This window comes from Daldinia caldariorum (genome assembly GCF_022478825.1).
Source record: "Daldinia caldariorum strain CBS 122874 unplaced genomic scaffold F4812scaffold_18, whole genome shotgun sequence".
Classification (NCBI taxonomy): Eukaryota; Fungi; Ascomycota; class Sordariomycetes; order Xylariales; family Hypoxylaceae; genus Daldinia; species Daldinia caldariorum.
In genome coordinates this window covers 186270-209926 of record NW_025953054.1, presented here as the reverse complement: position 1 = coordinate 209926, position 23657 = coordinate 186270, and the positions used below count along the sequence as shown (strand labels likewise).

General features: G+C 48.9%; 6 protein-coding genes across 6 annotated transcripts in view; 3 read left to right on the top strand and 3 right to left on the bottom strand.

The window, feature by feature from the left end:
* The window catches only part of F4812DRAFT_462404 (fungal-specific transcription factor domain-containing protein), a gene marked incomplete at both ends in the record, with an annotated part of 3187 nt that extends 2290 nt beyond the window's left edge, over positions 1 to 897 (top strand). The window contains one exon of the mRNA XM_047938040.1: positions 210 to 897. Coding sequence (XP_047787007.1) covers positions 210 to 897 — 688 coding nt within the window. The remainder of the gene's footprint in view (positions 1 to 209) is intronic.
* A 5782-nt stretch (positions 898 to 6679) lies between these two features.
* On the bottom strand, positions 6680 to 8937 carry F4812DRAFT_150868 (uncharacterized protein). Its single transcript, XM_047929718.1, has one exon. It carries the CDS (start codon positions 8657 to 8659, stop codon positions 6929 to 6931), a length of 1731 nt encoding a protein of 576 aa, XP_047787006.1. The 5' UTR covers positions 8660 to 8937; the 3' UTR covers positions 6680 to 6928.
* A 6085-nt stretch (positions 8938 to 15022) lies between these two features.
* Positions 15023 to 15633, top strand: F4812DRAFT_150720 (uncharacterized protein). The gene has a single exon (XM_047929714.1). The coding sequence runs from the start codon at positions 15196 to 15198 to the stop codon at positions 15511 to 15513; it is 318 nt and encodes a 105-aa protein (XP_047787005.1). The 5' UTR covers positions 15023 to 15195; the 3' UTR covers positions 15514 to 15633.
* A 2027-nt stretch (positions 15634 to 17660) lies between these two features.
* On the top strand, positions 17661 to 19555 carry F4812DRAFT_462401 (regucalcin; the record flags this gene model as incomplete). The annotated part of the gene is made up of 2 exons (XM_047938039.1): positions 17661 to 18174; positions 19062 to 19555. The coding sequence occupies 2 exons, from the start codon at positions 17661 to 17663 to the stop codon at positions 19553 to 19555; spliced, it is 1008 nt and encodes a 335-aa protein (XP_047787004.1).
* Positions 19556 to 19774: 219 nt separating this feature from the next.
* F4812DRAFT_441610 (alpha-N-methyltransferase NTM1) lies at positions 19775 to 21320 on the bottom strand. The gene is made up of 3 exons (XM_047935250.1): positions 20759 to 21320; positions 20030 to 20380; positions 19775 to 19920 (listed from the first exon to the last, which is right to left on the bottom strand). The coding sequence occupies exons 1-3, from the start codon at positions 20983 to 20985 to the stop codon at positions 19791 to 19793; spliced, it is 708 nt and encodes a 235-aa protein (XP_047787003.1). The 5' UTR covers positions 20986 to 21320; the 3' UTR covers positions 19775 to 19790.
* Positions 21321 to 22664: 1344 nt separating this feature from the next.
* F4812DRAFT_466924 (uncharacterized protein) lies at positions 22665 to 23598 on the bottom strand (the record flags this gene model as incomplete). The annotated part of the gene is made up of 2 exons (XM_047938585.1): positions 22665 to 23370; positions 23491 to 23598. The coding sequence occupies 2 exons, from the start codon at positions 23596 to 23598 to the stop codon at positions 22819 to 22821; spliced, it is 660 nt and encodes a 219-aa protein (XP_047787002.1). The 3' UTR covers positions 22665 to 22818.
* Positions 23599 to 23657: the final 59 nt, after the last annotated feature.

Genomic DNA, 23657 nt, shown 5'->3' with positions numbered 1-23657 from the left:
GGTTTCACAGGTTACGTTTTTTTGGGGTCGTGCGGCTTTGGTTGCCGTATAATTGCCACATTGCAACCCATTGGTTTTTTTTTCTCCCCCCCCCCCCCCCCCCCCCCCCCTTTTCCCCCTTTTTCTTACACTGAAAACCAAGAAAAAAAAAAAAGAAAAAAAGCCAAGGGACAGAGAACTGACAGGGAACATGTTTTTTCCTCAAACAGATACTTCGTTTTCTCGGCCGCTCTCATTATCTTAAGTAATGAGTTTGCATCACTGTACCATAACCCTGATGCGGATAAGTCGATTAGCAGCGCTTTGATTATTCTCCAGTACTGTAAGGAGATGGATGCTCAGGCGGAAAGAGTCCTGGATATTATTGAAAATTTCCATCGTGCCAACATGGAAAAACAGGATACGGCGAAAAAAATAAATTTACCTGGCCGGAAGATACCGACTATGTTGCATACGTTCCAGTGTGACACGATACCTCCATTTTTCCATACCATCAAAGCTGAACAGCAGGAATTCTACACGAACGATGTGGCACCGACAAAAGAGCGCCAGATAGCTGGTTTTTCGGCGTCGAATTTGGAACAGACTATGAGACCGATGATGGCGCCAATGCTTCAACAACCTAGTCCAGAAGGAAGTGTGTCATTGAATAGCGGTATTGCAACCGCGAGCATGGCCCCGGGAATGGAAGCCCTTGGCAGCAATGACCCGGAATTTGATTTAGAAAGCTTATGGCAAGGCTGGCAACATCATCCGCCTACTGGTAGTATGGGTATCCCACCACCCTTGCACCATATGGAGCAATTTGGATCTTACGGACTTCATCAGCCGCCGATGCCGCACGGGAACAGTCTTAATTCCCATGTACAGCCATTTCCGCCGTCGAATTTCCGCTGAAGGCTGGGTGTCTACTCTATGGTGAATATAAATCACAACGTAGATAAGTTTGGGGGGGTATAGGATACATCTTATCTGACGCACATACGTATATAGGGGGTGCCGCCCGTTGGCCTACCACGACTGCGTGTTCCGGCAGTACTGGCGTTGGAATCTAGACAGGCAATTCGTGTGAAATACTTAATTAGTGGATTAAGTTAAAGGATCCTGGAGTTATGTGAGCGATTCTGGTTTTACTATTACCGCCAAATATTTCTCTTGGTAATGTCGGGCAGGTCTCTTTTGTCGGGCATTTGAGCGGCGAACATAACAGGCTCTAAGATGATATCACAGGTATCTAATGGGGGATTTTACATGTATTTTCATATATATAATATGATTTATATAAGGCAATTTGGTAGCTGGAATTGATGAATCGGTATTCGAGGCGATGGATAATAGTTCGTTGTGCCACGGGAAGTAGCACATTAGCCCCTTTGTATATTGATGTTATCTATAGATTCGATCTTCTAGGTTTATAAACGCGAAGGGTTAGATTCGTTGTTTCCTATTATTTTCAGTTTATTTATCAAATTTTAAGTGGGCAAGTTGAAGAAGCTCTCCTTTCTATCACTACCTCCTAGTATTACCAGAGCGTATCCGAGTGGCTGGTCGATCTTACACGATGAAGTCTGCCTAACAGTCTACCAGTCCCAATGCGCTCTTTGCATAATATCATGCGTTTCACCATTCTTTGACGAGCATTGCGCAGTAAATGGGGGCGAGTTGGATTTTGAATTATCCAGGCCTGATCTTTATGCCGCAGTAAGTGTTTGAATTATACCAGAGTACCCAGATATCTGTACCTAGAATGCCTCTTTCTACATACTAATAGCACCCACGGGAAGAGGAGCAGTCCAAGTAAACTCTACCGAGGTACAGTCACACTTGGTAATAATAGAGTTGTGATACTCCCCTAGTTAAGCTCACGATACTATAAGCAAATCATCCAGATTGACCGTCGAAATGGTACACAATCTCCACAGACCCGCACTAAGCAATTGCACATCTTGCATTGGATCACATGTTCACAATCCTACTCCTCTAAGATTGCCTAACAAATCAACCGTTTTTGTTGAAGACTTAAGTTCCGAGGGGACAGGATAGGGGCTGAGCCTGGGTGGGTTGAAATAATACGGCACAGTCGTTGAAGACCTTATACGGAGAATAGATAGGTATTTCATGTGGTGACAACAACATCCAATACCTAGATTGACATGCTCGTCATGGATTCCAGAGTAGCAAATATTGGATACACGGGTGACCTCGGAGGGGTGTCATCGCAACCTGCATCAGCCGCTAACGTCTTTACAGATAGACCCTGCTCGACATCAACGTCGTGCCTGCGGCATTGTCGATCCTCTTTCTTCGTGCATGTGTTGGGCAGCGCTCCATTCGCTAGCATCGGCCACTCCGTTTCGACTAGCGATCTCGTCCCAAGGGAAAAAAACTACCGCCCGCCAATGTCCCGGGTACATCCTCTCATCACTAGGAGCATCAGTATCGTCGTCATCATCACCACCACCACCATCACAACACACATACATGCGTACCTAACCTTACCTTGGGTAGGTACGTAGTAGATAGTATGTGTGTGCCGCACTTGTCGCCCTTTCGAACCAACAGGACCGGGATCATCGTCATCGAACCCGGGTTTTCCAGACGCGAGATTAGCAATCCTCGCAGATGGATGTGACGTGTTTATTGTTCGACCGTTTATTGTTTGCTTTCCTTCTTTTCCTCAGATCAGGCTGGGCTGAACTGCGACACTGAGCCCGGGGCCCTTTCGTGCGCGCCGCGCCACACGCCCGTCCATCTCCTGCTGGCGGGGAGGTGTAGGACACCATCACTACCACCCCCCTTTTTTTTTTTCTTATTCCTTCGATACGAATGAAAATATCCTGACCAGCAACCGACCAACGACGACGAGCAATTGATGCCTAACTACCGGGGCTGCCGGCACATCACCTAGGACGTTTTCCTACCTTACCTTACCTATCGAGATTCGAACTTGCGGTGTAGAAAATGAGAAAAAAAGCCAAGCTCGGGGAATATTCGTGGGGTAAAAATATCGAAAGGAGGGCAGGAAGTGAGGAGAAACCCAAAATTAATGAAGGTAAATTTGTTTGAATTTTCCCCAAATTCTTAAGCTGTCTCCCCAATAACTACATCAACAACAACTACTACTACTGGATGCTACCATTCCTACGTAGGGCAGGGACATCAATAGAAGGATTGTTACCACAAGATCGTCTTCTCGGCTCCTGCCGCCCCCCGCGTCCCCATGCTGCCGGTCTACAGAAGGGCAAGTTTTGACGGTGAGGCGTACCTAGGTAGGTTAGAACATCATCACTATCATCAATACAACCCACATCTCGGTCTCGAGCGGTTAGAATGAGAAAAAAAGGGTTTGAATGGGGGCCTTATGAATCCTACATGCATTGCCTACCTACCTACCTAGGTAGACACCGAAACCCTTGCCCCGCTCTCGTACATACAGAAGATGAAAGACTAGAGACGTATTTGCCCGTAGTAGTTGCGAAATGTGAATACTCATTTTTTTCTTCTCTCTTTTCGTTTTATTGTTTACTTTCCTGACGGGCCGAGGCTGAGCGCGGCAGTGGCAACTCAACGATATAGTTACAAGGAGATACCTAAGTCATGTAGCGAAATAGGGGGGGGGGGGGGGGGGGGGGGGTTTTTTATAAGAGCCCCCCCCCCCCCCCCCCCCCGCCCCGCCCCCCCCGCGCCCCCCCCCCCCCCGCCCCCCCCCCCCGCCCCCCGCGCCCCCCCCCCCCCCCCCCCCCCCCGCTATTATCTAATCGGACCGGCGCAAGCCAACCAGAGGCTGCAGCCAAAAGGCCATGTCGTGATAGAGGATATAAACTTCCTAAACTACCTTAGTGAAAAGTTGAGAAGGGCGCAATGTAGACGGGGAAAAAAAGATTTGCTATGCCTCGGTTTGGTGGTCCCCGTAATAGGCCCAGAAGTAAACGTTCTAGGCCGCATGTTTCGGGTCCCCTTCGTGCCAAACTCCATCTCCAACATCCAATTCGCCCCAGAAAAAGAGAGAGAGAGATAGAGAGAGACAGAGAAAATCCATCAGGCATTTGCTGATCGACTGCGATGCTTGGTACGAGGCCTATCGTTGCCCTTTCAGGCCAGGCTACATGAAATCCGGCTAGGGAGATGGGGCCCCGTAATGGACCCTAGATGGAGTCGTTTCAGCTGTATGTAGGACTGTATGTGCATGTGAGGTATGTAGTGTATAGTGTATAATATGTGTGTATGTATGTATGTGTATGTAGGAAGGAGGCTGGTAAGGAAATAGGTATGCTGCCTACATATATTGAATATCATACTGTATATGCTCACATACAGACCTAACGGTGAGGCCGGACCGGATCCCCCGCTGTGAAGAGGAGACCGAGGAGGCTACATGACACATACATGGAGAGGAGTAGAGACATACATAGATGCATACTTACTAGGTAGGTAAGTAAAGAGGAAAGATAAAATAAAATGATGACTCATAGAGGGGGGACAGAGGACGACAAGATGATGGAAAATCACTACCTAGCCTATCTGACAGAAACACGCCGGCCGCAGTGCCACCTACCTACCTACCTACCTCTACCGACATCACCAACAAGAAGGAAGCCGTTTGTCCCATTAGCATTAGCATTAGCATTAGCTGCATCTAGCTGCAGAGCGGCGAACGCCGTGCCATGTGGCCAGCCGTACCGAGGAAGAGAGGGGGTGAGTGGATGGGGGAGGGGCCTTTCGAACCCAGATCTGCAAATAAATATGTATATCCTACATGACATTGCATACGTACGTACATTTTGACATGATGCAGCGTCCATTAGGCGCCAGTTACGGTGCGAGGTAGGTACAGGTAGGTAGGGTAGGTAAGGTAATTGGGAGAATGATGAAGAGGGGCAGGAATTTCCAACGAGGTGGGAATACGGCACGACACGACGCGACACGACGGTTAGGGAAGCAAGTTAAGTGAGCAAGTGAATGGGCAACGTATAGGAAAGAAAGAAAAAAAAGGTAGAGAAAACGAGAGACATGATAGATAGGACAAGACGAGCCCAGCCAAGGTTCGTTCGAATAGAGTTTAGCCAAGCAGCAGTAATATGCATATATGGGATGATGGGGACGTGATGTATGTATGTAGGTATGTATGTACGTGCGTACGTACGTGCTTTGCTTTGCTTTGCTTTGCTACTTTGCCTTCTCGGCAGCGATACCGAGGGGCGGCGCTGACGTACAAGCAACCGACCAAGCAAGCACAAGAAGAAGAGCTCCAGATAGCGAGCGCCTTCTGGACACTTACATTGGTCGACGCGCTAAAATAAAGGATCCAGCATCAGGCGTTCCCCCCTCCCCCCTCTCTCCCCTCGGGCCAACCAACCAATGTGTAGTAAGAAGACAAGGCCAAAAAAAAGAGAAGTGGCTGGGAGAGGGGAAAAGAAGGGAAGACTAGGTAGCTAGCTTAGCTGTCGTGACTGGAGAGATGAAGGTCCCAAGGAAACGTACCTAAGCAAACATATTATTAAAGTGGCTACGACTCTACCGTGCTTGGGCTAATACTGATAGACGAAGATTATCGAGATCTGGATCCTTTGGTGGTTGCTTGTAAGCTACTGTAACTATACCAAGGCTGGCAAGGGTCTTTTCTATGGCTCGGTCCAGTAGGTACCTAAGGTAAGGTAGGTACCCTAGGTCGTCATCTGTTGGTAGAAGAGATATTACGGGATATTAGCTAGGTTAGGTACCTACCAAGTAGTAGAGGTAGATGGATAGTCTGTGATTTAGGGTTACACGCCATTTTGGGTTTGTTTACTTTCCCATACTTGGGACGGTCTTGGGATGTTACTCTAGGTCTCACTCACGTCTGTCTAATTCGGGTGGCGCCGCTTGCGTCTATTAACCACCTCCGACTCGATCAACGTCCACCTTGTGTCACAACACAACTTTATGTTTTTAGTACTAGATTTTTTTTGTAACTTCTGCTAGGGATTCTTTGGCTCGATCTTGTTGATCTGGAGTATTAACCTCTAGTTTTAGCCGCTAGCTTTCATCATCCCCTTTCTCATCCCCCCCTATTCCCAAAGCGGGTAGTTAACGGTGTAATTCTATACCGTTTCTTTCCACAAACTCGTCACGTTCACTAATATCCGTTCTTTTATCTCCTCCATAATTTTTGGACTCCGTTGAACAGCACCCTTTCCCATAGTATAGATGTAGAACCGTAAGGTTTGTTCCAAAAAAAAAAAATAGTACTGGTCCTTTCCCCCTTATATCTTCTCCTCATTATATGATACCAACTTGTGAAAACGGAATCAGCTGGGTATTTAAGAGTATCCAAGATAGATTTGAATACAGGAAAGTTTCTGCAGTCTGGTAATTCGCAATTTGGTAGTAACGCCGAAAAAGAGAACCTCAACCAACATGGCAACGAGACACCCATAACTCCTCGTTTCATAATGACAAAACTCCAAGAAAGCAATGATAAAAAAAATATGAACCATGAGCCCCCAATATCCAATTCCCCAACAAGATAGATAAATCCGTAGATGTCGCAAGTACCTAAACAGGACAAATGAAAGGAAAGAAATGGGGAGGGAGGGGGGAGGCATTTGGTGCACAGCTCCGGTACTGGGGACCCGTAAACCTGTGGCTGATAAAGCAAACTGAATTTGTTCCTGACACCTAAACCGTGGAACCAACACAATTATGAGGCTTTCTTCTTCTTCTTTTTCCTTCCTGCCCGAGATGTCGGTTGCCCGAACTATGCGAAAATCTCTAATGACCGTTTTTGTCCAATGCTAAAATGATATGCAGGACCCTAGGGAGGGTTTCCACCTCGTCTCTCGTGCGAGGGGTTCATATTAATTAAAAACTAAATATAGTATAAAATTATCGGCTTCGTAAGACGAAAGTAGAGTAGCAACCGATGACCCTGAAGACCCGAGACTTGTGGCTAACGCTGGCTTGGATCGTACGGCGCGCTCGTTCGTGTTGCCCAGCCGGTTTCGTATGACTCCCGCTTGTATGGTGGGAAGTTTTGCACCGGTATACTTGATGTAGGTGGGCCAGCACTTGGAGTCCCAGCTGGTTGGTCTAATCGTAGGGGAGGTAGTCGTGAGGTTCGAGCCATAGACGAGGGAGTTCCCGGTTGCGATAGAGGAGTGTGTACAGGTTGGGATATTGATGGCAAATTAGGCTGGGCCACACCATAGGGTGGGCTGTAGTCGAGTTGAGAATCTGTCCGGCGTCGTCGGGCCGCCCTTTCGCCAGTTACAGGATCAGCACTTCCATAGGCAGGCATCGGTAGCGTAGACTGGTTAGAAGCGAGAGGGCTCCTTTCTGCGAAAGAGCCACCACTCCTCGTCGAAATAGGACTGGGAGGCCCTTGGTAAGCAAGCTCGCTAATTCCAGGAGTTCGATAGACAATATCGCGAAGTCGGTCCCGATCACTACGGTACCTGTCCCGCTCATTCTCTGCTTCCTGTTGCCGCTTCAGAAGCTCGCGGTTCTGACTTTCCAACTCCTGTATTCTCAATCCTTGTTGTATTTCCTTGTCCTTCTTCCTAGCTCGGAACCTCGCAGAAGCACCCGCATTCCTCTGCCGTTTCTCGTCGGCTTGTTTTGACCCATTGTACATGTCTAGGGGGACAATTAATGGCTCACCGCCTACGTTCATTGCCGCATGACCCTCCATACCCATCATGCTTCGAATGCCAGGGGCACCCGCGCTCCCAAATATGCCCGACCATCTTGAATCTCCCACTGGAAGAGAAGTTGGCGGAAAACGCGCACTCGGTGGAACACCCGTTGAATATGGTGGTGTTTGTGCATACGGATGAGGCCTAATATGGCCACCGGTATTGCCTTGTGACTGCTGGGGTTCGTGTCCGGGAGGATCAAACTGGCTCGCGATTGGCTGAGAAAGGGATCGAGGCGGCGGTGTTGTCAAGGGAGCTAAAGTGGTCGAAGGACCAACCCCAGAGGGGCGAACTCGTCCAAACTGAGGACCTAGAGGTTGAGGGCCACTAATTCGTGGTGATTGAGCGTACTGTCCACCGGGAGACTCAGCTGGGAAGCCTCGTTTCGACGTAGGAGGAGCAGGATAATAGTGAGTTTGAGGTGTATTCAACCCTTGAGGTGGTGGTACATGGCTCGCGGCACTGACTTGGGGAGACCTTGGGGTTAATATTCGTCGGGTTGCCCCCAAGATTTCTCGATGAGACTGTATTGATGCGGGCGAACCGCGGTCAGCTGGTGGAGGTCCCTGGGGAGGGAGACCTCTAGCCGTTTGTTGCTGACCCATCATCCCATGGTTTTGATACATGAAGGGCTGCGAAGTGGTTGGACTGGATTCGAACGTAGAGCCTTGTATATTTGGACTCGGATATAGGCGCGCTCCGGATGGTCCAGATGCTGCCGAAGAGGTAGTCCCAGTCGGCGACGGCTGTGTTTCCGTTGGGTTTAAGATGTTCCGCACATCAAAGCCCCTCTGGGTTAACGACTGTGCTATATCTCCATTAGGTCGGACGATGCCACCGTTTCCCAATGACCCGTTGCTGGCTGGCTGGTTACTAAGCCTCGGGGGACCTGACTGTTGTGAAGTTGGCGACGTGCTCGTACCTGCTGGAGGAGATTTGGTTGTCCGAGGTGAAGAAGATCGTGACGCAGGGTCGCTCTGCGACATCGGATCCAAGTCCCTCTCGCACAGGTGGCCCAGAGGAGCCAGACATTGACCGCCTCTACCAGACGTGATTTGATACCGCTTGATTTCAGATCTTGCCTCGTTACTATCTAGTCTCGCCCCACCAGACTCGCCGTCCCCTTGCTCAATGCTACTCAGGCGATTCGTATGAAATCCCACGAGCCCGTTCCCAAGCGTACGGGTAGAGGGTGGTTGGGAGGGTTGGCGAATGTTAAGATTTTGGACCGCCACGGCGACAGATTGGTAAGTAGACTTTTGAAGTAGAAATTGTAGAAGGATGAGGGCAGCTTGGGTTGCGATGTGCCCGATACCAGAGTGGTTGCGCAAACGAATATAATAGCTTAATTGGCTCTATATAAGCTGCTCTCCAGTACTCAGGGCGTATATATCGTGATGAATATTCAATGCTGGCCTCAGCTCCTGATGAATATTCGATCAACCTTCAAGCTATATATGCGGCAGTTTAAAGATGATTCCTCTGGTCCGAGTCAAAGAGCTGTCCTCGTAAGATTAATGTGGTGGTCAAGCCCGGGTCCGGTTCAGAAGTCGTTACTTGAGGTAGAAGTAAAAGGACAATGGTGAGAATTCTGGAAAGAAATATTTCCAGACATGTGGCGGCTGGAATTAGTGGATGTATATCAGCTGTTGCCCAACGAAAAGCGAGGAATAGAGAAAGTGTGAATGTAGCCAATGATGTTAAGAGTAGTAGAGCGGATCATTGGCGATAAAAGCCCTGCAGCAATGAGTGGTCGAGATGCAGACCAACGCTAGAGAAGTACGGGGGCCTGAATGGGCAGACAAACAGCTACGGTCGTGGTCGTAAGGAGATGATGGTATGCTTCGGATGGGTTACGTACAAGTAGTAGAATGGTATAAGAATACCGTATCTAACCAAAAAGAATAGGCGGGACTCGACTTTGTAGTGTTCCCACCGCACTTGCGTCAATTCACCGACAACTAAGCTGTTGCTTTCGGGTGCAGTAAGCTCAGCACTTGCCCACTGATACTTGGACAGGTTAGTACGGCTTCTCAGAACGGAGGAAGAGAACAAGAACAGATGTAAGCATTCCGGGTAGTCTAAGGGCAAGTTGCACAGTTGTACTAGTTACCACGAGCAGAGATGCGTCTAACTATTTGGTTTTTCTCTTCTTTTCAGTCTCTTGGCCTGAGAACCCCAAGCTCCCATGCCCGCTCTTATCAACAGACAAGAAACTAGACAGGGCAGAAGAATAGAATGGGTGGAGCCAACATGGGGACTGGCAGCCGGGGTACAGGAGGTTCACAGGGGGGGGGGGCATGTTCAAGCTCGTTGGTGCTGAGCACTGGCAGGGCTTAGGAGTTGACAACCATACTTTGGGTGCATTATGGACTAGGAACATCCCGTGCCATGTTCCTTTTTTAACAGTTTCAGTAGGTAGTGGGAATGATGAGGATCTTGAGACTAGGGCGTCTGTCAAGGAATCGCTTAAGGCTCTTTAGAATGTTCGAAAGCTTAACGAGCTGAGAGCTAAGCAGCCCTACACTGATGTCTGACACATGCAGCTTGGAGGACATGCGAAACATGAGGTGCCAACCGGGAATCGTTCAAGAAGCTGACAGAGCAATCCCATGGCCTTGCACACTCGAAATTAACGAGCACGGCAAATGTAAGTTTATCTGACTCGGGCCATACAACCTTATGTCGTCCCGTACGAACTTGAGGCTCTTACCGGTAACATATTCAGCGGTCGCATACCTCGGTGAGCTTCTAAAAATTTTAGTAAGTTAAAGCGCGAGTGGCTAGGCCATAACATAAGGTGCTAGAATTAGTTTAGCCCAGCATGCTGGTGCTATTTTCCATCGTGCCATTAGATGCCAGTGGCACAGCGGTAGGTGAGGGTCATCGTCGCCTGCGAGCAGTATTATCGTTAGCTTTGCTGCATGGCTCGTCAGTCATGTAAGCCAGCGCAAAGCATAGTAGAAGAGACAGAACTAGGGGTTCCTCTGTCTCTGATAGGTCACGGGTCATCACGGCTCGTCACGAAGGAGGATGGGTTCACAAATGGAGATCTCCGGTGGAGTTGTCGTAGTAGTTGCTTAAGGGTTTGGAGGGCTACACTAGAGGGTTGACTAGATGGGCGGGTAAAGACTCCGCTGGATCCAAACCCTCCCCCCTAAGAATATCTTTGGCTGGAAATGATCGACAAGCAAGCCGTGGCCAGCCAAGAAAACGTCAGTTGGCCGCTCGGGTCTAAAATCAATAATAAGCGGTCACTCGAGCTTGCTCCAGTAACTACTACTTTTCTGCAGCAAGCATGGATTCGTAGATTGTACGTGTTGCAATACCGGTGCCCATACCAATGCCAACTGGCCAAGCATTGCTGGGAACAACAATACCCGTTCTACATACGTAGCAATACTGCGGCGTAGTAGCCGGTAGCTAGGTAGATATGTATAGGTAGAATGCTCGTCCATACCTGTGATGCCTGCTGCTGGTACAATACATAGTATGCCGGTAGCAGGCTGGTAGTAAGCTGGGACAATAAGACAACTGAGATCGACTGTGAAGATTGGCGGTCAGTACCGCAGCTTGCTATCCGGTGGTGACGAAGCGGAGGGCTTCACTCCTTTAGCTCGGGAGGTAAGGCTAGGCCGGGTTGGGCTTAACGGGACCGGCTTGCAAAGAGAAAGCGAGTGACGATACAAGTAGTCAAGGGTTATAATAGACTAGGTAGTAGTTAAAATGTAGTTATTGGAACATGCCAGCCGGGCAAGGTCAGGTTAGGCTACCAGATAGGTCCCAGGGTTTCCAGGATCCCAGAAAATCCCAGAAAATCCCAGGAAATCTCAGGGTAGGATACATCCATGGCCAGATGTACGTGTGTTATGTACGTATATATGTATATGTATGTGCATATGTATGTCAGAATAAATTAAAAAAATGGGTAGGAAGAATAAATAGCGGCGTGACTATGTACAAGTGAGAATTACTAGCGCGATTCGCCAGTGACGCTGCGATGGGTTTCGATGGTGTATTTTTCTAGTTTTTTGGTTTTTTAGTCTTTTTTTTTTATGGCTGGCCCACGCCCGCGGAATGCGGGAAGGACCCTCCTTAACCCGTGCAGCCTTTCTACACCCAGTAATAATAAGTCAGGATAACCTTCCAATGACCAAGATCCATATGGATAAGCATAGGTACCTAGGTATGGATAGCACTTACCGTAGCTTTAGACGTATGCATGTATGTAAGCCGAACCTTACCATAGTACCTAATAGGAATAGGACGAAATATATACACGAGTACATTAGTATGCGCATCCATGGATGCACATGGATGTAAGTTGCGACGTACTCTATCTAAAGTCCTGTACTCGTTACTTACAGCTATACCTACAACCTACAATTAGGTACCTACCTAGGTAGGTACCTATCCATCCAATCTGTATTACACTATAAACCGTACATCAGGTAGGACGATTCTTTCGTGGGTTTGACTTTATTAACCTTTTTTTTTTTTCTCTTTTCTTGCATCCCTCCGATTCTTCGCCGCTGACCTACATTCCAGTTTTCTCCCACCTCAGTCCTCTTAGACCTACATACATATCTACACCTCTACGCATATACATGTCAATCTGCATTGTACGGTACGTCCAGTAGGAGGTACAGTCGTAGATCAAACGATCAAGCGATCAGGTACCAATGTGCGGCCCCGTTGGATTCCAGCCCAACCGCCAGGAGCTATTGTCTCAAGTAATAATGACCGAAGCCACCACTATGCCATGTCAGCATGACCAACAGCCCGCAGAAGGATCGCCGGCGCACGCAGACAGCCAGCTGCTCTGGGTAGTGTATATACAATACGTAGCCTCTGCTAGTTGCGGGGCACGATGCATTAGAGTCTACATACTCATACTCGCATACTCTACATCGTCCACATCGTACACATGTCCTGGACTGAGAAGTGAGATTAGTATTCAACACATCCACAAGACAACGCAACATTTTCATACCTATATCTGGTCATATATTTGGACCGTCGCATCGGCCGTCCAACACGAGAATGACCAGCTCCTCATCGATTTTAATCCCCTTAGCCGTCCACGGTACTGCCTATTACTTCATCTTGTTTTTTTTTTGTGTGTGTTTTTTTTTTCCTGAGCGGTAAGCCGGCCGGCAAGGGACTATGGCTATTGTCACACTCAACTGGGTAATTATGCCAGGGGGTTCTCCCTTGGCATCTTGATGGCTGCCCGAATCTGCAAAAGCACCACTAGGCAAAAGAAGAGCAGACTTGACGAAAGTGTACCCGCGTCCTAGCTGGGAAAGAAAAGTCGACAAGCGCGCCCGCTAGTGTACGTGTTGCGTATTCCGGGACTCGGGCTCGCGGGCCACGGCATTTTGCTTCTGCATATGTGCTATGTATGTGCTAGTCCATCTATGATGTATGGGGACCCTGCGAGTTCTGCAATCAGCACGGCATGGTTCATGTTCCCGCCGTGTGATGAGACCACCATCTAGTCCCGGTTGTCATGCATACCATATAATAGTAGGGTACTTGGGCCCTGTCTGCGGCCCTCTATGCGGCCATGGGAACGCACCACACGCACGTACCATTAGGTACTGTGTATACCACACAACGCAGAAAAAAAAGTATTTTGCGTGCGAAATTACAACATCTGTATGGCGCCCCGTAAGCGCAAGGATCCCTTTTCGACACTTTTTAACCCAGCAGCCTGGATAGGAAGCCACACCCTAAGCCTTGTCAGGCCTAGTTTATGACAGATGGGCTGAGTGGCTTGTCTTGTAATTCCGAATCGAAAATAGCTAATATAGGTTAGGTACCTAGGTACCTAAGGTAACCAAACAAGACGGTTTATTTTCTGAAATCTCGTGGCAGACGTGGATGTCCGGTTTCCGTCAGTCTCTGTCATAAAACATGACGCCACAGCAAAGAAAAAAAAAAAAAGAAACAGGACGATTTAACAGAAACAGATCTACGGATAACGATGGCGACTTCAAGCGGTTACACATGTTGTTGATGGCCAATATTCTTACTACTCAGTCCCATCAATAAGTCATGGTAGCATTCTACCATTTCGAGACAAATAAACCGTTGATCAATCACATCATGGTAAATACCATGGTAACAGTACTAGATATTGCCTATTGATGACAATATAAGGTAGTCGATTCCTTAGGGCAAAAAGGAAATAAGACCCTAGCACGATGGTCGAAATAACGTCGTAACATCATATTTCGGGTGGCGTCGTCCCTGGTTCTAATTTGCTTTTTAATGTCTCTGTTCCCCTGGTTTTCTCACACAGTCGGAAAATATGATGGCCTGTCTGCATTCAATGCAGGTACAGGGCCCCAGGACATCGTTGAATGAAGTAATTTACATGTCCCGTTTCTACGTTAGTTAAGGCTATCTTGCCTTGTCAAGTTGGCCCTCTGCAAAGAATGCTTTGTTACATGTCACTTGAGATACCTCGTATGGAGATACAATTATCAGCTATAAGCACAGTGCACTATTAACCTTTATAGGACCTCGAACAACCTTGTTGCTTAGGATAGCATCATTGCTTTAATTTCACCCGAACTTCATTTGCCAGTGGCAGTTAACGAAATGATTCATACGCCACAAACGGGACGAATGACGCCCTTCCGCCACAAAATATCTACTATGTATGGAGAACCCCAAGTTCCGAGCGTTGAACGGCCAAGAGTTGCTCCGGCTATACGAAATCGGCTATGATGTTGATCAAAGATAATACCTAGCAAGCTCGTGGTGCCTAGATTCAATCCAGTTAGGTACTCGCTACCTCAGGATAATTTTCTGCTAGTCGAGAAGTCCTTTCAATACCTATGTGTGATGACTTCGCAGTACATATACGGTAAGGGGCGCCAGAATCGACTTGCTAGCAGTACCTAACTACACCAATAAATACCTACCCAAAGGTAATACCTAAGGTAAAACCGCATGCATGTATACCTACTTGCAAAGCAGACCATCGACTTTGGGTAGATACCTAATCTACTGCGCCTATGATGACGCGATATGTACGCCTCGTCTATGGGATGTTGAGAAAATAAACAACGAATCCTAGGCCGTTATCTGAGTTACCCAGGAGTCTGGACAGCCGAGTGGCCCATATCTGGATCTAAAGATTGAATTGGGGGGCCGTTTTCGCGTGCCTCCCTTGGAGATTCCCACCAGATTCTGGAAAATGTATCATGTATGGCATGCAGAGCACAGCTGCAGCTAATAAACTGCAGCCTGCAAGCTCGGGGAACAGGGATTAAAACATTATATTACAGTACGTGCCACCCATTACAAAACGGCTTCGTGACCAGTTTAGCCCCAGCCACCAGGGCTTTACAATTACAAAAAAGCAACATAAAAAACTACCTGTCACTTTTTTTCTCTCTCTCTCGTTATATTAGGGCTATTGGATTTCGCTAGTTCAACCGGTTGAAGTACGAATAAATAAATAAATAAAAAGGCCATATAATATACGATATACACACATAAGGCGCAGATGGTCGCTATCCTAGGCGACATGGACATCAGCGGTGAGCCACCAATCTATACGTATCATGTAGTACCATCAGCCCTGATCCTTACCAAGGTCGGTACGGACTCTGACGCTCTCATTCATGTCTTATCGACACATGGCCAATGTGCCTCAGCGCGCCCACAGGTTGACAGGTTGGGCAACGCTCTCGTGCTACAGAGTACGTACTCCTATAATATCGTCATTATTGTCATCGGCGTCAATGCTGATGCAGTGATACGTAGATTGTCGAAGACACTCGCTACCAGACATGCGCACGGGGATCCGCCCTCCTTGAGCTAGGTACACTATTGTTACGAAGGTTAGAAAGCGGCATCGATCAATCACTGGCCCGTTGAACTCGAGGCAGGGATTAGAGGTGTACAGCCAACCATCGTGATCGCAGAAGGTCAGTCAAGTGGATCTTCCTCACGCGTCATTTATTACCCTTTAGCTTCATAAAAGACAGTGCACATTACTACTACTTTCTCATCTCCCAGCCTCCCCCTCCCCTTGATACTTTTCTTATTCTACCCAGATGGGATGTGGGACTTTGTTCTGGAAGACTCCCTGGAAGACTCCCTGGAAACCTCCGTGGAAGCTTTCCAGGAAGACTTACGTGCATCAGTCTATGATCATGTGGTTCGTCAATTTGGCGGCTTGTGGCTAAGCCGCGGAACGGCTCGAATCCACTTCATGTACAAGTTTCGACTCCTCTGTTCGCTCTATTCAGTACAGCTAGAGTAGTCTTGGCCAAATCCGTCCAGTCGGCCAACGAGTCCACGTCCCCAGGTCTACCAATTTTTACGGACAAGACGTGACCGCTTGACAGGATCCTGAATGGGGTGCATCTTTCATGCAAAACGATGCGTCTAGGAGCTGAGGCTCTCCTGAACGGAACTAGCGGGCCCGCGGTGGTGGTCACAAGGGAAAATCCGTTCACTCACGATGTTCTTCACCGACAAGTTTCCACTTACATACCGCAGAACATACCTTGCCTCACTTTTTCTTTTAGCTGCACCTATGATGCGTTTCCCCAGTTTCTCTATCTACGGGCCAAATAGCTTCTTCCACGCCACCTTGCTGTCGTGTATCCACGCTATTCGCAAGAAGCGGTCACCAACCTTCTCTAAATGCAGCCAGCTTCTACATAGTTTCTGATCGTGAACCCCGTGGTCGGTAGGGGATCAATCAGTGTAGTCGCTAATTTAGGTAGGTGTCTGTTTTGCTGGAACCACTTCGCTAAAGCTGCGTTGGTAAGTCATTTTTTTAACAAATATTTGCAAAGTTGATTGTCTATTGTGCCCCCGCGAAGATTTACAGCGTAGTCTCTGTCCAATGCTTCGCACCTTATAGATAGATGTAAGGAAGAAAGTTACAAACCAATTTTCAAATTAGAATGAACTAACTGGGTGGGATTTTTTCTTCTTCTATACCTACCTCTATTAACCACCTATGGAATACTATTTCACTCCTTTTATGGCATAGTTAATATTCTTGATTTTTAGGTGCTTGTCTACCTAAGTATCAGGTAGGTACCTACCTTGCAACCAAGTCTTCTCGAGAGGAGCATGACTTGTTCTATATCTGAACTTATCAAGTCTCCATTCCGTCTCATTCTCGGAATCAAGCAAGTCATCATCACGTTCTAGCTATGACACAATCGTTATAAGTGATTTACGCGCAGATGCATGTCGCATTAAACAACGGGTCGTAGCTAGGTAAGTATCCGTTAAGCGATGGAAAATGGAATGGCTTTTGAAAATAGCCGGCAGAAGAGGAGTTGATGTCGGCACGATCCGACCGAAACAAAGCAACCAAAGTCTCAACTTCTTTCATTAAAACACAAGGAAGCTAGCCAAGGACCGAATTCAATCTCGAATCTCACGGCTGTCAGGCCCGTATTCCGTAGAATTCCCAACATCCACAGGGACAACTTCACTTTTTGTCTTTTTTTTGTTGACTTATAATCCTGGGAAGGTCCCGAAAAGTTAAATGTCGAAAATATTTGGAAGTACTTGTTGGTGATGCGTTGTATTTTTCAACCTCGAAACTTTATAAGCCATTTAATAAAAAAGTCGCACCTGGGTCACGATCGGGAGGGGAGCATTAAAAAACAACCAACCGGCTAGTTAACACGCCCGATTCCGAATCCGAGTCCCGCCCCTAGAGCCTCCACTATATCGGCGAGTCAAGTATTGTACAATTAGGTCCCTTGCTTGGTTTTCAAGACACATACATCTACCTAGGTATTACAAGCTTCACCCGGTCAATCAATACGCAGCAGCCTCGCCACCAATTAATCCGCTAAAAATAAACAACAATCTAACAAGCGAAGTCTAGCTTCCCGTGGGGGTCCCAAGGAGCTGAAAAAAAAGAAAGAAAGAAAAAAGAAAAAGTAAAAAAGTACCTATACCTATACCTAAGAGGGATAACTAGCGAAATTCAACATGTCCGCCCCCGACGCCGGAGCCAAGCCAGAACTACAACGATGGCACGTCACGGAGCCGTACTTGAACCTCCGGTGCGGGCTAGGCGAGGGCCCGTACTACGAGGAGGCGAGTCACAGCCTGCGATTCGTGGACATCAAGAAGAAGCGGGTGCACGTCGTGGACTTGGCTAAGATCCCTTACCCCAACCCGAACCCCGACGTGGATCCGAGCCCGAGCTCGGCCCCCTCCGTCGTCCTCAGCGGCGGCGGCGGCCTCGAGACCTTCCAGCTCGACACGCCCGTGTCCGTCACCGCGGACATCGAGGGCGTTGACCCGCGCGAGCGCATCCTCATCGGGGTCAAGTACGGGCTCGCCGTGCTGGACCGCCGCACCGGCGCGTACGAGTACGTCGCGCGGTTCGGCGCCGATAAGGACGACGAGCGCTTGCGTGCCAACGACGGCGCGGCCGATCCCCACGGCCGCTTTTGGCTCGGCGCTATGTCCGACTTCGGATACGACTTGCGGCCTGAAGGTGAGCTTGGGTTTCTTACTACCTCGTCTCTTCGCGTTTATCACAATTCCCGTGAGAGGAGGGGGGGAGGAAGAAAAGAGGCTTCTTTTTTTTGAACCTCACCTTTTTTTTTTCTCTTTTTCTTTTTCTTCTTTCGTCTCTTCAACTTTGCACTCAAACGAGACCGGGGAAATTTTTAACGAAGCCTTGGGGTATGTGTTTTTTTTTTTCTCTGTGCGGGGTTGGTTGGTTGTTCACCCCCAGACGACGGGCTCCGAAGACGTCTTAGAGGTGCAGGAAAGGAATCGAAGGCCTGGCTTTGCTTTACCTTCCCCATCTGCACCTGCATCTGCTTCCCCGGTCTCGTTTGTTTCTTGCTTGCATATGTTATGTAATTCTCAAAGCCGGAGGCGACCCCGACAGCCCGGTTTACCCACCACGGTCGGGGCGTGATACCAGTCTCGTGATATAATGTTGCAACTCCGAACATCGCTACGCCATACATGTACCTACCTAACCTACATCACCTACTAAATGTATGTATGTATGTGTATGTATGTACGTGCATGGATATGCGCCTGCAGGAGAAGAGGGGGCCGTGCAGAAAGAAGGCACGAGCACAAGCATCAAACGCCCGCGCAGAAAACAAAGCGAAGAAAAAAAAACGGGAAGACGGAAACGAGTCTACCCTGCAGATAGATGTACGCGCGGACGCTAGTAATGCGACTCTACCTTTTCTCGTGACGGGTAAAGGAGACATGGGTGCGAGACACGGCGGAGGTTACGTTATACATACCTATGATGCTTATTTGCGCAAAGCCAAGGCCTTTTTTTTTTCCCCTTTTGTTTTTCTTATAGGAAAAAAAAAACAATTCCACGAAACTAATCCATATTCTATTCTACTGCAGGCTCCGTATTCCTGTTCGACGGCACGCGCCCGGCGCGGACCATGCGGCACCCGGTGGCGATCCCGAACTCGGTCGGGTGGTCGCCGGACCGGCGGACGCTGTACCTGACGGACTCGACGGCGCGCACGATCCACGCGTACGACTACGACCCCGTCGCGGGGGGGAGCGCGCCCCGCGACCGCCCCTTCTACGTGCACCCGGGGACCGGGGAGCCCGACGGCTTCCGCGTCGACGTCCAGGGGAACCTGTGGCAGGCCGTGTACGGCGAGGGCCGCGTGCTGAAGATCTCGCCCGAGGGGAAACTCGTCGGCGAGGTCCGGCTGCCGACCAGGAACGTCACGTGCACCCAGTTCGTCGGCACCGAGCTGTTCATCACGACGGCGGGGATGGAGGAAGGCGAGGGGATGCCCGAGGAGGTTAGGCTCAGCGGCGCGCTGTTTAGGGTCGATGTTGGCGTTAAGGGGCTGGAGCCCTTCCCGTTCAAGCTAAATTAGTTGGTAACTAGTAGATCCGGCGTCTTGAGCTTTTGAAAGACGATAGACGGGCTGATTTCATTTGAAATTAAGAGCACGGGCTGAGGGGTGCGTGTTATGAGCAGCATGAGGGTCTTAGCAGTTTTACATATGGTAGCCCCTATTTAGATCACTGGGGGGAAACAAACAAAGAAAGAAAGAATCATTGCTAGAAGCCTATTAGAATAGCATTTTAAGATATGTTACTTCTTTATTATTAGTTTTCCTTGGGCTTTAGTGCGTACATGCGGACGGGATACAGCTCGTGGGGGAACCCATGCTGTATCTCCGTCTTGATTATACGTAATCCCGCAGCCTCGAAGATGCGTCTGAATGTTTCGTCTTGCCTGTGCCGTAGCGCGGTTAGTTACGGTGGTCGTTCGCCTACAAACAACTGAAGGGCAGTAGCAAGATGGCATCATTCTTGCTTAAGCTAAGCTACCAGAGGGAACTTACCTTGTAACACTACTGTCCTCCGAGTCAAACAAGTCCTCTTCCGACGTGCTCAAGTTCTCCTTCACCACGATGACCCCTTTGGTCTTCCCATCGTCTCCGACGCTCAGCACGGAGCTGCACCGCCTCAGGTACTCTTCCAGCTGCTGGTCGGTCAAGTGGCCCAGACACCACTGGTTCCAGACGAGGTCGTACTGAACGCCGTCTTCGGGCTGCCACTCCTCCAGCCCGACGTTGTGGACGCGGCCTACGCCCGGCTTGCCCTCCAGCACTGCCGTGAACTTGGCGACGGGCTCGACGACGTCCACCGTCTCGGCAACGTCGAGGAGTAGCCCTTGCGTTATGCGTCCGATCCTGCGACCTGTTTTAGCTACATGTTGTGTCATATTGTTTATATACCTAATATAAACGTATCCATATACATATAGGGATACGCATAGGTATACGCCTTGCATCCGCAGCTACCATCTCCACACTGCCACAATAATCTCGTCACATCTTCCACGCATACATGCGGCGCGTTTAAATGTGGTCACATTGTGTCATATATATATATATAAGACGGACCGGACTGAAACCCGGAAAACAAGCAAGCAAAACAAAGGACGGATACGGCAGGAATAGCCGGAAAAGGGGGTAGGGCAAGGTAGGGGGATATAAGTGATGAAAAGACGACGACATACGGGTAGTCAACAAGTACAGAAAAAAAAAGAAAGAAAGAAAGAAACTTACCCTGCACCGCCCTCCAACGCCCTCTTCACAGCCTTCACGCCCTTAGTGCGGCCCAGACCAACCTTAGCCAGGAAGCTCCGCGAGCCTCTCAGGTCGACGCGGGAGACTGTCGGGTACCCGCCCAGCATGCCGTTGACATCAGGGTCGATGGCGGACCAGTACTTGCGGCTGTCGTCGGCATTGATGAAGGAATCTGGGGTTTCTGATTTAGTTTCGGAGGGCGACATGTTCTTGTAGTTGTTTTTTTTTTTGGATAATTTAATTGCTTGCCGTGACCAGGTCTTCTCTTAGTGGTATTGAAAAAAAGGGGAAGGGGGGGACACGCTGGAAACGACTTGATTTAATTATTAAGTAGAAAAAAATTTATAACGATACGCAGACGGGCGTAAGAGAGATAAGAAAGAAATGTAAATGATTTACAAGTTACTTATGCGTTATTGGTATTCCATTGTTATAATTTATAATTTCAATATCGTGGTGAGTTTTGTTCAGGAATAACTTGTACTGTTACAACTGCGTAAGGCAATTGTTAGCAGAGAAAGAAAGGAGGAGTTGATGTTCTTCTGGCTATCACGTGGCTAGGTGGGAATTATAGTGGGTACTTCAAGTACCTATCACTTCAACTTATTGCGCTCGCCGGTTGCACCAAATCTTATAGGCCATAACTACCTCAGGTACATGCTTAAACCTTACCTAATACCTAGGTACCTAAGAGGTATAAGATCAGGTCAAGTAAGGCAGGACCTGATAATACGCTGATATATGAGGTAGTTACATTAGGTATGTCCCGTCATACCCACCCCCCTATATAAGGTTAGGTTAGGTAGGCTTACTTCCCCATTGTAGTAGATCTGGTGTAACTCGACGCCGTGCACAACTGCCTAACTTCGCCCATCGCGAAGGGTAGCATTTTGTCCCCTCGTTCCTCCCCCCTTGGCCATTTCGAAACGAAAAAAAGAAAAATTGCCTAATGCAGGGACCTGGTACCTCAGGTATAGGACGTCGTTCTATAGATGACGGCAGGGAAGGGCGCTAGTGGGAAATACGTATATGCTGACCTACCTAACACTTAGGTACGGACTTGGGATGACATGCATATAAGGTACCTTATGTGTGCGTGTCATTTTAGCCGCGGGACTAAGTATTTTCATTTATATTTGATACATATGATTGAACATGTACTTAATGTTACTTTAGGTAAGGTCAGGAGATATGTAGGTAGGTAATTATGGATTTGATTATATGTATGTGAGAAAAATACAAGATGGCGAGTGCGTGTTGAAGAAGACGTCGACATGTGAGGGTCTGGTGCCCCCCTACCAAATATAAATGGAAAATAATTGGTCGACTATGTGTATGTGTGTATTCACTTTCAGGGGTAAGTGATCAAGGTAATTAGCAGAAGAGCCGATATATATAAAAAGGAATCAACTTGAAATTCCCCAACTCATAAAACCAGTACGCAAGGGAAACAAATATGACGAAGCCTTCAAAATTGTAATGAAATAACGCCCAGCAGATAAGCCTTTAGATTCAAAGTACCTTAGGTGCGGTACGTATTGGACCTGCCACAAGTTTACAGGTGCCGAAGTGCGTCTGTCGCGCACCATGTCGCCGCCTGGGCGGTGAATAATAATTACGGCGGTTTACCAGGTGACAAGATACTGTATTGTACCGCACCTGCCCGGCCTTAAGGTTAAAGGGCCCAATAAGCACACTGTCTTTCACGAAACCCTGACCCGACGCCAGTGCCAAAATGACCGTGATCTAGTTGGTTAGAGGGGACGAAGGGGACGATGTCCGAGGTTGGACTTGAGTCGGGGCAGACGAAAAGGTCGATTCGTTCAGGACGAGCGCCAGGTTAGATCTCACTTTTTTTTTCTTTTTTAATTTTCCCTTTCAAAAGTTTTGATAGTAAAATCTGTATGATATATTGCGAATAAATATTTGTCCTGTGTATTCTTTTCACTAATTATCCCATCATCTCAATTTCCCCAGAACCTATTTCCCCCAATTCTCCTATTAACCCCCTTTTTGTCATAGACCAATAGGCTGACTATTTACTCGCCGCCACGGCCGCCACGGCCACCACCACGACCACCACCACGACCACCACCACGACCACCACCATGTCCATGTCCATAACTCCGCTCCTCCATCTCATCCCTCTTGTGACCGCCCCAACCACCACCACGTCCGCCCCAGCCACCACCGCGTCCACCCCAGCCACCACCGTGTCCGCCCCAACCGCCACCGTATCCGCCGCGTCCGCCCCAACCACCACCGTATCCGCCGCGATAACCGCCGCCGTAACCACCAGGTCCGTAGCGGTACGCATCCACCTCGTCTCCGTCATGCTCCGCCTCCGCCTTCTTCGCGTCGTCTTCCTTCTCGTCCCTCGCAGAAAGCTGCGGGGCCGCGACGTCGTCCTCCGCCTTGGCGTCCCGGTCCGCGAAGCCGTGGCCCCAGCGGTGCCCGTGGTGCCAGGGTCCCCGGTGGCGCCAGGGGTCCCAGTGGTGGCCCCCGCGCCACGCCGCGGTTGCCCCGAGGTCGTCGCCCTCCCCTCCTGGCCCGCCCGGGGCTTGGCGGGCTGCGACGTCCGCGTTGGGGTTCTCGGCGGTGTTAGTAAATACCTAAGGTAAGAAAAAAGGGGAAGAGGGACGTGGAGGGACACGGGGAAGGGAGTGGGGAAGAGGGAAGGGGGATGGAGGAAGAATGAAGGAAAGGCTAACCTCGAGCGCGGCACGCTCGTCGACAGATGCGACTGCCTCGGCGGGCGCGGCTAGGACATTGGCGCCGAAGAGCAGGAAGACTGCTAGGAGGGACTTGACGGCCGGCATGGCTAGAAGTAGGATTGTGTATAATACAGTAATATACTACTATGTTATTGTTCTGTTGA

What these genes read in the sequence shown, in the direction of transcription:
- F4812DRAFT_150868 (XM_047929718.1), bottom strand. Translation starts at nt 8,659, where the DNA reads ATGTCGCAGAGCGACCCTGCGTCACGATCTTCTTCACCTCGGACAACC.
- F4812DRAFT_150720 (XM_047929714.1), top strand. Translation starts at nt 15,196, where the DNA reads ATGGTCGCTATCCTAGGCGACATGGACATCAGCGGTGAGCCACCAATC.
- F4812DRAFT_441610 (XM_047935250.1), bottom strand. Translation starts at nt 20,985, where the DNA reads ATGTCGCCCTCCGAAACTAAATCAGAAACCCCAGATTCCTTCATCAAT. An exon ending in GCGTTGGAGGGCGGTGCAGG is followed by an intron (nt 20,381 to 20,758) that starts GTAAGTTTCTTT and finishes AACAGGTCGCAG; the next exon opens with GATCGGACGCATAACGCAAG. An exon ending in GAGGACAGTAGTGTTACAAG is followed by an intron (nt 19,921 to 20,029) that starts GTAAGTTCCCTC and finishes GCTACGGCACAG; the next exon opens with GCAAGACGAAACATTCAGAC.